This window comes from Phyllostomus hastatus, unplaced genomic scaffold, assembly GCF_019186645.2.
Source record: "Phyllostomus hastatus isolate PE091 unplaced genomic scaffold, TTU_PhHast_1.1 phas_contig_477, whole genome shotgun sequence".
Taxonomy (NCBI): Eukaryota; Metazoa; Chordata; class Mammalia; order Chiroptera; family Phyllostomidae; genus Phyllostomus; species Phyllostomus hastatus.
Window position 1 is genome coordinate 2386142 of NW_025333889.1, and position 12463 is coordinate 2398604.

Genomic DNA, 12463 nt, shown 5'->3' on the forward strand with positions numbered 1-12463 from the left:
CTTCTGGACACCTCTCAGCTGCCTTCGTGTTTCCTTACCGTGCTCACTCGGGACAGTGAGGGCCCCCCGGACGCCGCTGTTCCCGGGCGTCCACCCACACCGTGTGCCCTGGCCAGCTGCCCGGAGTCCCGGCTGTCTGCAGCCCGGGATGGAAGGCCCCTCTCTGTAGGCCTTCCCCGGCCCCCACTGCGAAGGATGACACCACCTCTCTGCTCTGGGCGTTTCCGGAAAGAGTCACCGGGATGCTCCCAGCCCTCTGGCCCGGGAACGATTTCTCAGTGTCTCCGTGTGGGGCTGGGGGATTGTCTGTGACGGTCCAGCGAGGCCAACACAGTGCCCGGCACACAGGGGCACTGGGTACAGCTCGTCCAGTCTGTGGCTGAATGAACAGAGGCCTGGATGGGCGCATACATTAACGGGAACCCGTGTGGGAAGCAACCACAGAGGAAGACATTCATGGGCTGCGCCGCGGGGCAGCTGCCGCCTCGGGCTGGGCACCGAACACAGGCGCGCTGTGACGAGGACCCTGAGAAACGCCGGGCGCTCCCGTCCAGCGCGGCGGCTCCGCACAAAGGCGCGAGCGCTCGGCCTCCAGCGCTTGCGTGTGAAAGGCTCAGAGGGCCCCGGGCCCTTTCCCACAGACCGCGGCCGCTGACACCAGTGTCTGCCGCGCGCCCCAGGACACGTTGCCGTGACAACCCGCATTCGGGGTCACCCGAGCGGACGTAATGCCCTCGCCACCGTGACTCTGCCTTTGCCTCCAGAAAAAGGCCGAGGACAGGAGGATCCCGACCTACCTAGGAAATGATTTTAATCAGTTTAGTTCCAGAAATAACTGTGCAAATTCAGATTTTTTCCATTCTGCTGCTTCTGAGCATTACGCTGGGACAGGCGGCGGAGGAAGCCGCCGCGCCGCCCCGCCCCCAGCCGGCCTCGAGAAACGACGTGATTGGCAGCCGTTCGGAATCCCACAGGCGAGGGTCCGAGGGCATAAGCATATGAAAAGCCAACAAAAAAAAAAAAAATGAAGCTTCTGAAAATGGGAAAAACACCAAAATTACCCATCATTCTCTGCACACCACGGAGATAGCCATGCCTCCTTCCCTAGGCCGGTCCTCCCCCCAGAGCCAGGGGCGGGTCTCGGTCCCCGGGAAGCACCCCCCGAGCATCAGGACGGGGACCGTGCACTCGGCGACCCCAGCCAGCAGTGCGCCGGGGAACGCACCCCATCCTCAGGCTGCGGACAGGCCTGTGAGCACGGGGGGCGTGGGGTGGGGGGGCGCCCATGCGGCTCGCCCAGGAAGCGCGTTCACCGAGCTCTGGGCGGCACCAAACGGGCCGAGCAAAAACGCTTGGGAAACGCGGAGGGGCCGCTGTGTGGCCCGCGGCGGGCTGCTGAGCACTCACTCAGCCGTGTCTTCGTTCATTCACCGGCCTTATTGGCGAACACGCCCCCCTTGACCTCTGCCAGGGGCCTTCCATGGAGGTGGGGGGGGGGGTCACTGTCAGGGCAAGGCAGCTGAGGGTCACCGGGAAATGTTGCCGATGTCGCTGAGCGGTTGGGAAGCAGAATTAACTCTGTCACCCCGGGCTTCTGCCAGGACCCACGCTCTTTCTGGGGACGTTTAAAGTATCGTCCGTACTCGATAGAAAGTCAAAACCGCCCAGCTCACTTCAGATGGGACTGGTGCCGCGTGTGCCCGCGCCTCTTCCGTGAGCACGCCCTCTGCGGAAGCGGCGGGGGACCTGGCTCTGAGTGATTGAGACATTCGGACGCGCCGGGAACGTTGGCGTGGACCTCGTGCGCACACCGGTGGTGCGGCTGGCCCTACGTCTGGCATCTTCGTGGCGTGTTTCCCTCCTTCGCGTGGGGAGCCCAGGGCGTTGCGAGGACCTTGAACCAAATGGGAAGCCCGTCGCTGTGACCCAGGACGACAGGCCGCCGTTGGAGACCCTGGTGGTGGCCTGCTGTCTCTGGGGTCCCATCAGAGGGAGGGAGGGAGCGGGCGGAGGAGCTCTCCCCTCCCTTCGGTGGGGAGGGGGCAGCAGGCTGGGCCGCGTGGGCGGGTGGCTACTTCCCCGAGGACACCAGACGGGTGTTGAGTCTGGACAAAGGGATGGACAGGAGCGAGCATCCAAGCCCGGGGCTGGGCAGAGAAGGGGCTTCTCGAAGGGCCTGAGAGAGCCTGCACCCTGGGGACCCCACAGAGGTTGGGGACACCGAGTCCGGGGCCCTGGCAGAGACAGGGCGTCTCCCACAAAGCCAATGTGGGGGTGGGAGGGTCTGGACTGGGTTCCCTGTTCACCCCGCCCCCTGCCCTTCGCACCTGACGCAGGAGGAGCCGCTGGGGGTTTCTCTGGGCACAAGCGGTGAGACCGCAGGGGAGGGCCTGGGAGCCCACCAGACCCCGCACGGTGCGGAGAGCCCGGCCGGGGGGGGGGGACGGGCGTGGACACTGCCTGTGCACCGGGCGGGCAGCGGGCGTCTCAGCAGCTGCCTTAGCCACAGACAGAGATCAGGGACCACCTCCTGCTCCCACAGAGCACACCCAGCATGCCAGGGGAACGGGGGGCTGGGAGGCGAGCCACTCTGAATAGGCTGAGATGAGACCAGATTCTCTTTTCCCCCTCGTCTTGCACAGCCGAGCTGTGGGGTCTGCTCACAGCCCACCCGAGTGTCCTACCAGCGAGTGTGTTTCTGTCTGGGCTCCGACCGCTGGAACGCCCCGAGGGAGCGTCCAGCCCTCTCCACTGGCAGGAGGACCTGTCCAGGTCCTTGGTTTCTCCCCACCTCACTCCGCCACTCTGCTCTGACCTGTCCTTGACCGTGGCACCGTGGCCCGCACTCCTGCCGTCACGCCCCCGTGTTCCCTGTCGGTGTCCGGCCTGAATCCCAGGTGGGACTGGGCAAGGCGCGCACGCCCCTGGGAACACCTGTGTGTCGATCAGGTATTTAGAGTGATGTGAGACCCTGGTGTCAGTGCCTGAGCCACAAAGCCCTCTGCAGGGGCGGGAGGCTTCCCACCGCAGGCCGGGTCCCCGGGTCCCGCGGGGCCGTCCGCTGTGCGTCCGTGGGTGAGCTGACACGTGTGGGGTGCTTCCTGTGCAGAGCAGCCCCCCCAACTGCCAGGTGAGACCAGAGCTCCTGGGCCCCCTCTGCCTTCCGTCGGCAAACACGTCTCCGGGCAGACGGGGCTCGGCGGCCAGGGCAGCGCCGGGAAGGCAGTCCTCCTCTGCGCTCCGGCCCCGACGCACCAGCCAGCCGGCGTCTCCGCGGTTCCCGGGGCCCCATGCAGGCGGCCAGGGCCCCAGTCGGCACTCTGCCAGCGCTCCTTCAAACCGGTGGAGGTTTCTCCGTCCATCCACCCTCCTCGTGGCCCCAAGGAGAGGGTCCCTGATGGGCTATTCTTTCAGGGGAGGGTTTCCTCTAAGGAGAGGGGGCAGTGGGGCTTCAAACCCCAGAACCTCAGCCACGGAGGGCCCAGGAGCTGTGACCTGTGTCCCTGGGGACACGTGAGTCCTGGGCCCTGGACCTTCGGGCCGAGAGCCAGTGGGAAGTCTCCAGTGCCAAGTGGACAGCAGCACCTCCTGGCCATCCCCCTCCCGCGGACACATGATGGGAAAACATTTCTTTAAATAAACGAAACACTCAATGCGCTTCAGCGATTTCCTTTGAGGTCGTTTCATCCGAGTGAACCCCCTGGGTTTTGCCTTCATAATAGAACTCTACTAAAAAATACATGCGTTGTATGTGGCCTGTGTATGCTGTGTGTGTGTGCATGTTACTATCACACACGCCGCCTCGATACCGGACATGCTTTGAAAACCGAGACTCCAATGCCTTTTTAGGAAAAACAAAAACAACCTTTATTTTTAAAAAAATAACTTACAGACGGAAAGAACTCTCGGACCCGGGGCGGTGCGTGACCGCGGCATGGTGCCGCGGCCCGGGCCAGGCGTGGTCTTGTGTTCTTGCGTGTCCGTCCCCTCGCTGCGCCCGCAGACACCGTCGCCCTCGGAAACGGGCCGTGCACTGGGGCAAGGCGGACACGCGGCAGTGCGGTCCATGGAACGTGTCCGCCGAGGCCGGGGCGTGTCTACACGTTTACGGGCGCCCGTCACCCCCCAGCAGCCAACGGTCCCCATCGCCCTCCGCCCACCCTGACGGCCACCTGGCCTTCACACGACCACACGGAGTACACGTCAGCATTAGCGTTTCCGTACAACAGGTAAGATAGATTTAAACTCTCGAATACACTTGTAACGCCGAAAGTGAGAAGATAAAGTCTGAGCACTTAAATACAAATCGCCATAGAAAACCTTCAGGAAGACACAGAGAGCGCTATAGTACAGAGGTGCAGGCAAGCCCCGTCGGCCCGCGGCCCCGCCCGGCGCGGCCCCGTCGGGGTCACGGCCGCGCGCGACCGCCGGGCTGGCCTCAACGACCGATGGAGGGAGCGCGGCGACACGCTGTCCCGCCTTCAGACCGCTCGGGGCTCCAGCCCCGAAGCCCTTCACTCCGCTCCCGGGGACGAGGGGGCCGGGAGCCCAGCCGAAAGCAAGCACGCGCGCCCCCAGACCCAGCCTCACTTGGCGCCGTGCTCCAGCGCGGAGTACTCGGCCTCGGACGCCCGGGAGGCGTCGATGAGCCTGGTGAGGCCCGTCTTGGCCGAGTACTTGAAGATGAAGGCCTTCATGAGCTCGTAGCGGTAGTTGCGGTTGAGGAAGCTGTAGAGCACGGGGTTGACGCAGCAGTGCACCAGGGACAGGCACTGCGTGACGTGCAGCGCCGTGAAGAGGAAGCCCTCCAGCTGGCAGGTGAAGGGGATGTAGTGCAGGACGGACACCACGTCCAGCAGCACCGCCACGTGGTAGGGCAGCCAGCACACCAGGAAGACCACCACGTAGGAGAAGATGATCTTCCGGCTGCTGTGCTTCTCCTGGTCGCCGGACGCCGCGAGGGCGCGGGCCAGCAGGAAGTAGAAGACGGCGATGACGCAGGACGGGATGAGGAAGCCCAGGACCACGGACACCAGCTCCATGCCGACCAGCCACTCCTTGGCGCTGTGCTCGGGGTAGAAGGACCGGCAGTAGGTCTCGTTGTTGGGCGCGGTGGTGACGGTCTTCAGGTAGTAGGTGTCCGGCAGGGACACGCAGAAGGCCAGCAGCCACACGAGGACGCAGACAAGGCGGCGGACCATCTTCTTCCTGTGGCTGGAGGCGTTGGCGAAGTAGGCGATGGACAGGTAGCGGTCCACGCTCATGCACGTGAGGAAGAAGATGCTGCCGAAGAGGTTGATGGAGAAGATGAGGTGGGTGACCTTGCACGTGAGCTCGCCCATGGGCCACTGGTTGTGCTGCACCAGGCTGACCACCCAGACCGGGATGGTGACCACCACCCACAGGTCGGCGATGGCCAGGTTGAGGATGTAGCAGTGCGTGTCGTAGCCGGTGGTCTTGGCCTGGATGTTCACCCAGACCACCACGGAGTTGGCGATCATGCCGATGACGAAGATGAAGATGTAGATGAAGGACAGCGTGTAGAGCAGGACGCTCTTGTGGGCCAGGCCGGGGCACGTCACCGAGTCGACCACGATGCAGTCACTGCTGTTGCAGGGCCAGCTGATGTCGGAGAAGTTCCCCGGTTCCGCGTAGTCGAAGACATGCAGATCCATGGTGCCGGGGGGCTGCGGTCAGGGCGCCTGTGCAGGGAGTCGGACCACAAAGCTGCGAGAGAAAGATCGCTTCGTTAGGAAACTCGCGCGTTTCGGTCAAAAGGCCTTTCCAGCGCCCCGTGTGCCCCGGAGTGTCACGCGTCAGCGCAGCAGAATCTTTGCAGAGCAGACGACTGGGACAGAACTCTGCAAAACCGAACCCAACACGCCCGGAACCTAAGACCACACGGCGCTCAAAGGAACCTGCACCAGCACCCAGCTCCCCTCCAGCCTCAGCAGGGGGGCCCCTCGTCCAGGGCACAGAGCTGAGGGCTCTCTGTGCATGCACGTGTGAGCTCCCCTGCAGCAGCCAGCGAGGGCTGGGGACACGCCCTCATCCCCCTGGGGCCCGTCACCCGCTGCTGGAACCAACCAGCCACGCTCGGGCCGGGGCTTAGTGGCGCCTCGGTGGTGCCGGTCAAACCAGCCCGAGGCCAGAGCCCGCAGCCTGCAGGGCGGGCCGCAGACCCTGAGGCTGTCTGTCGCGTCTGCACAAAGGCTTCCTGACCGGAGGGGAGGGGGCCTCAGAATAGAGGACTTTCCAGTTCTGTGACCCCACAGCTCCCAGGCCCTTCCTCGCGAGAGAGAGTCGCGGTTCCCTGGTGCACAGGCAAGAACGCCGGCTGAAGCACAGATTACATGCGAGCAAACACCCTGAGGACGAGCACACCCCTCGGTGGAGAAGTGGCTGGGCGTCTGCGACGTAACTCAGCTGTGGAAACAGAGAGACCGGCGTTCACACACGCAACTCGGGGCGCTTTAACACACGCACGTACACACAGAGCAGTCTCCCCCGTGTCAAAAAGGGCGGGTGCGAGGTGCGTTTTCACCTGGGACTGTGTGTGTGCGTGTCAAGACGCAGAGAAAGCTCGCCGCGTGTCTGCAGCTCCGGGCCAGGAGGCTGGGCTGAGGGGACACAGCAGGGATTGCAGTTCTGACTCTACAAACTTTTGTGCGGTTGGAAAACGACATCCAGAATTATGTAAATGTTAATTAAGAAGTATGCATTGGCGGTGACAAAACAGGCCTGGGGACGTGGAGTGCAGCACAGGGAATACAGTCAGTAATATTGCAACAACCACGTAGGGTGCCAGGTGCTTGCTAGACTTCTGGGGGATCACTTCATACGTTATGTGAACGTCTCGCCAAGAGGCTGTGCACCTGGAACTAATATAACATCGCATGTCAACTGTAATTGAAAAATAAAATAACTACGTAAATTGCAGCACAGACAGGAATGTCCCAGAAACCCGTGCAGGTTCACAGTCCACGTTCCTGGGCCACAGAGGCCCGCGTGAGAGCAAAGGCCGGGAAGTCACCGTCCGTCCCCTCTCTGCTGACACTGCCCGGTTCCATCTCACCGGTCACCTGGCATCTGCAGAGCCTTTGCCTGACGCCCGCCCGCAGATGGTGCCACGTGTCCACCAGGAGGGGCAGCAGCAGCCTGACCCGGGCCTGCAGAGGAGGACCGGCACCCGCCAGCCCGCCCACCCGCCGCCCTCCTCCCTGGGGCCTGCAGAGGGCCCTGTCCCCTCCCGGGAGTCCCACGTGGCAGAAGGGCCCCACTCTGTCCTCAAGGACTCTCCCGGGCAACGTGCCTCCTCCTTATCAGGCTCCTGACGCAGCCACCAAGTAGCCTTGAGGACGAGAGAGCAGCCGAGAGCACCGCCCCCCCACCGCGGTGTTTAGCCGCAACCCAAGGCTCTGCCCAGGGGCAGCAGGCAGGCTGGGGGGCAGGCTGGGGGTGGAGACCTCCAAGCTCAGTGTCCCCATGGGGCGGCGGGGCAGCCCGCAGAAAACTTCTCTCCCCCTAGACAGACAGCCCAGTGCTCAGGTACCTGGCCAGCGCTCACCCAAACCGCCTTCCATACGTCGGCCATTCCCCACCACAGACCTGGATGGAAGGCCCCTCCCGACAAACCCCTCAGCCCCTCTGGCCCTGAGTAACAAACGTGTGTGTGTCCGCTGTGTCTCACTCCTCCTCCCGCCCTACCGGGAATCCGCACGCCGCCGAGTCCCGGCCTGGTTTACGGGTCTCCTGCTCCTCAAGCCCCGCCCCCGACGGCTCCTCCGTCTACGTGCAGACACACACAGCCGGCCGAGTCGTCTGCTCTGGCGCAGGCGCCCAGTGAACCCAGAGCCCATGAATCCTGAGGGGTCAGTGAGGCCGGAGCTGACCGGGCACCTGAGGCCAGAGATCTGGGGCCACCGTCCCTGGAGGTGAAGTCCCCACTGAGTGGAGATGCCGCTGTCACCCCTTTCCATGCCCCCAAATGTTTGGGGCGGCTGTTCTGTGACGGACTATGCTCTGGGGTACAGTGAGTCAGCAGGACCACGGCCCGCCCCCCTCCCCGCGTCCCCCCAGACCTGCCTGGCTAACTGAGGAGGCCAGGAAGCAGGAGGGGGGGATCTGAAGCCCATGGGGGCTTTCGAAGAGGAAGTAGGGAGAGCTGAGGTGACCGGGGACATGCCTTAAAGAGGGTCACCGAACCTGGCCAGGGCCAAGCCCCCCACAAAGGAGAGCTGGAAGCAAGAGTGGGGGCTGGGCGGGGCTGAGGGTCAGGCTGGGACTGTCCCTGCCGGGGCCACAAGGGTCTTGAGCAAGTGGTGGCTTCGGTGCTGAAAAGGCTCCTGAGGACGGAAGTGACACAAACCCGGTAGGTGTGCGGGGGCGCGAGGTGGCAGGGCGCAGGGGCGGCTGGAGGCGGGCCGCTCGGGCTGGAAGGCGCCCCCAGGGCATGCGGGCCAGGCAGGGCCCCCGGCACCCGCAGGCACCCGCAGGCACCCGCATGCACAGAGGTCCCTGGGCTGCTCAGGACCTCCGCCTACAGGGGCCCTTCCTGATGGGCTTTCAGCACTGTCCTCCCCCCGGCGGAAGCTCCGGGAGCCACTGCGTGCTGTCCCCAGTCAAGATGGCCTGCTCGGCTTCTCTCACTGCGGTGCACCTGGGAAGGGAGGCCGGGCCGGCCCCCTCGGGCCGGCAGCCCCTGTCTGCTCCAGAGGCTTCGTCCAGCGGGAACCGCACTCGAGTCTCCCGGGAGAGCCCTGCCCCTGGGACTGCCCCGCCCCTTCTACCTGGCTGGCCTGCCCTCCAGTTGGAGGGAGAATCCGCAGGCCCTACAGAGGCTTGAGGCAGTTGCACGTGACCGAGGTTTGGCGTTTCTGTGTTTGCCCCGTGGAGGTTTGTTACCGATCCTGCAGTCAATCCACGGGACAGCCCAGGGACGCTGGAGCCCCGGCAGGCGCCTGCGGCCAGAGCGGAGAGGGCAGCGGGGTGTCTGCCAGTTCCACGCAACCAGAAAGCACGGGACCTGACCGCACGCTCAGGAGTAGCCCCGGGGGATCCTGGTTTACGCAAGTAAAGAATGTTCTGCGTCGTTTGAGAACTCAAAAAAATGGAAGGAAGGAAGAGGAAGGAAGGAAGGAAAGGAGGGAGGGAGGAAGGAAGGAAGCCTTACTCTAATTCAGATCTAGACCACATGCCCCCGGGGTCCTCAGACCTAAGTCAGTTAACACTGGGGACCCCCGTCCACGGAAGTATCGGGGGACAGAATGAACCCCACACCCAGAAACCTGATCCGGCCTGTGTGTTCTGCCATCTGACAGGGAAGCCATGTGGCACCCAGCAGGGCAGAGCCAGAGTCCCACGTCACCCCGGCCGCCGCCTGGGCTGGCCGAGTGTAACCAGAGCTGGAACTTCCACCCCGCTGAGGACCGGGGCGGTCAGCCGGGCTGGGAGCCAGCCGCTGTCGCTCTCCCTGGGTGCACACAGTAGGGCTCCCGGAGAACAGAAGACACTTGGCCTCTGCTGTGCAAACGGAGCGAAGACCCTCGCAGAGGTGTCTGGTGCCGGAAGACACCTGGGGGGGGGGTGCCAGCTCTCTGGCGGGCAAGCCCTGCCCGTGTGCTGCCCGCCCCCCCAGCTGCCCCTGCTCCTGTACCTGCCCCGAGCCGGCCTCGGTCCCGAGCCGCCACCTGAGGCCGTCGCAGCCTCTCTACCCTTGGGGCACTTGGACGAGAACTCGGGTCAGCCTCCAGCCCGACTGGGGGCTCGGAGAATGCTCGCTGCAGAGTTGCGCAATGCCCCCACCACTGTGATAGCAAAGCAATAGCGGGCCTCCCCCCAGTTCTAAATGGGCAGGCTCTTACATAACAAAAACCACCCACTGCCCCTGCGGACTGCCTCCAGGTAGCCCACGTTAGGGAGCCCTCCCTGTCGCTTTCTCCTTTTGCTTGCCTTTATTTAATAGCAAATACGTGCCCTGGAGCTATAATTTCCTGGACTTTAAAAACACTTGACCGTTTCTAAATGGGGCCGCTCCCTTGGAAGGCACTCCGGTGCCATTTTTGCTCCCGACAGTAAAAAAACGAAGTCCCTCACTTGCCTGGGTTTTAAAGCGCAAATACTTCCCAGCCCCCAATTCCACTCACGGCCTGCAAACTCGCTGGGGGAAAAAAACTGCGCACGTCCTCAAATCTTTAAGGTTGTTTTCTTCCCATCGGTCACTCTTGGGGTTCACAGACTGACCCTCACCCTCAGGCCCGAGTAACTGCCACCAACTTCCCGCGTGTCCCCTGGAAAACAAGAGCCTGTCTGCCTAGAACGTCACACAAAAAGCCACTGTTCCTGAGTAAATAGGTTTTTTTGTTTGTTTCTTTGTGTGTGCGCGCGGATTTTTTTTCCATCCAGAAAGCCTATACTTGGCCTGTGCGGGGCCTGACTGGAAACCCTAATACCTTCTCAAGTCTCTCAGGGTTTGCCGAAGCCGGGAGACCCGCCCCTCGGAGGTCCTGCCTCCCTTTGAAGCTTGGGCAGCTGCTTTCTCTCCGCTTCCCCAAAGCTCCCTTCCACTCTGATTGCCATGCACGCCCCTTTAAAAAAAAAAAATCAGATGGGCAGCAAAAGGCAGGCGCGTTCCCGTTTTCTTTTGCCTTCCCACCTGCACGTCTGTTTTTCTTTTGTTTTTCCACCCAGAGGCCCCTCCCCCGCCCCAGAGGCTGTGGCATCAAGCTCCGCAGTTGTGCACAGTCAAGTGTTTATGGCAGAGCCGGAGAAAAAAGAGCAAATTGTTTCCAAGCTCGAGCCCCCACGTGCAAGCAACGGTGCCTCTGAGAGGGCCCTGCATCGGGAGGGAGCTGGTGCTGCAGCGAGGCGAGGCGGCTGGCAGCGCCTCCCTTTACAATCTATGCAGAGCGCGGCCAGGCCCCCCAGTCCCGGCTCTCTTCCCTGGGCAGGACTATTTGATCTCGGCTTTTTCCTGGCATCAATAAAGGCAGCATCTGCGGCTGAGAAGAGAACGAGAAGTTATCGCACGGAGACTTTGCAGAATGAACTTTCAAAGGGCCGTAAACCATTTCTGCGGGGAGGGGGTGGTGGCATTCCACTTCTGGGAAGACGTAATTATTCTGTTGTGAGCTAATGAATTGTGAGAAAGAGAGCGAGCAGGGAAGAAAACGGAAAGAAAGAAAGGAAGAGACAGCCAGTCTGACTTTTACAACTTCTCATTCTGTCTGGAAATTACAAGTCACGCTCGCCCACCCCTCTGACCTCACTCCAAAGCCGTCCTCTGAGACACCTCCTGAGTATTCCAGCCTGCTCACAAAATCGAGCAGAATTTACGTTTTACCTGGAGAGTATATTTAAATTACAAAATCTTAGACTTGCACATTTTTCCCTGCCGCTGAAGTTGGATTTAACACCTTCTCAGAGAACAAGAAATTAGATGGTCAGGGATGCGCTGCATCGAGACGAGGAGACAGAGCCAGCTGTATTCAACCCTCGGCTTTGGAGCTCTCTGGCTTCCAGAATCCCGTGACCCCCCACCCCACCCCGCCCCGCCCCGCCCCGCAAAGCCCTGGATTCAAACACACTGCGGCTCCGCAGACGCTCAGCCCGGGTTTCTGCTTCCCCCAACGCAGCGCACATCTTTCTGGAAGTGCCTGTGAACAGCGGACTCCATCCCCCCAGGGAGGTGCCGGGAGCGAACCCGGTAAGCGGGGTGGCCCGCAGCCCCCCCGCCCCCCATGCCAACTCTCAGAAGCAGAACCAACCGTCCACCTTCTGGCGGAGCCCTGGGCTCCCTGGAGCTTCCATTCCCGCAGCTGCCAATAAACACCGGATTCCTAAATCCAGCAGACGCCCGGAGAGGTCGCTCCGGGAGCGGCCGCAGGAAACTGCCCTCTTCGCGCTCTGCAGGGAGAGGTGCCCCCTCCCCTCCCCGGGGCAGCGGCCACGCGTTGCCATGCAGCCAGGCGACCCGCTGCCCGGCTCTCAGAGCGCTGACCTGCACCTTCCCAAGCGCCCCCCCACCCCGCCCCCCGCGATTTGAAAGAAGCCTCCGACAAAGACCCCTCCGCTTAAGAGCAGGAGCCCCGCTCGCCGCTTCCCGGCCGCCCCCTTCCCACCGGCGCTGCAGACGGAACGGTCTCCGTACCTCCCGGCGGGCTCCGGCTCGTGCGCTCCCCGCCTGAGGGCCGAGCAGTTCCGAGCGACTGGGAGCTCCGGGGCCGCGGACTCGCAATATATACACCGCGGCGAGGCGCCTCTAGGTGGCAGCTCTGCAGCCCTCATCTCCGCACCGCCCGCCCCCCCCAACACAAATGCAGACACGCATGCACGCATGCACGCATGCACGCACACACAGGCACCCCCCCCTTTGTGAACCCCCGTCTGTCTGCCGCTTCCAGCGACGCTCCTCCGCACCCGCGCGCCCTTGGAAAACCCCCAGCTTCCTCCCCTTGCAAAGTCC

At 62.8% G+C, this 12463-nt stretch overlaps 1 protein-coding gene across 2 annotated transcripts; it reads right to left on the bottom strand.

Annotated features, from left to right (window-relative positions):
* Positions 1–3842: 3842 nt before the first annotated feature.
* Positions 3843–12223, bottom strand: ACKR3 (atypical chemokine receptor 3). 2 transcript variants are annotated; one of them, XM_045845677.1, is made up of 2 exons: positions 12149–12223; positions 3843–5727 (listed from the first exon to the last, which is right to left on the bottom strand). In XM_045845677.1, exon 2 carries the CDS (start codon positions 5673–5675, stop codon positions 4587–4589), a length of 1089 nt encoding a protein of 362 aa, XP_045701633.1. In that variant the 5' UTR covers positions 5676–5727; positions 12149–12223; the 3' UTR covers positions 3843–4586. The 2 variants fall into 2 exon arrangements, with proteins under 2 accessions (XP_045701633.1, XP_045701634.1); XM_045845678.1 differs by lacking the exon at positions 12149–12223 and adding an exon at positions 7708–7755.
* Positions 12224–12463: the final 240 nt, after the last annotated feature.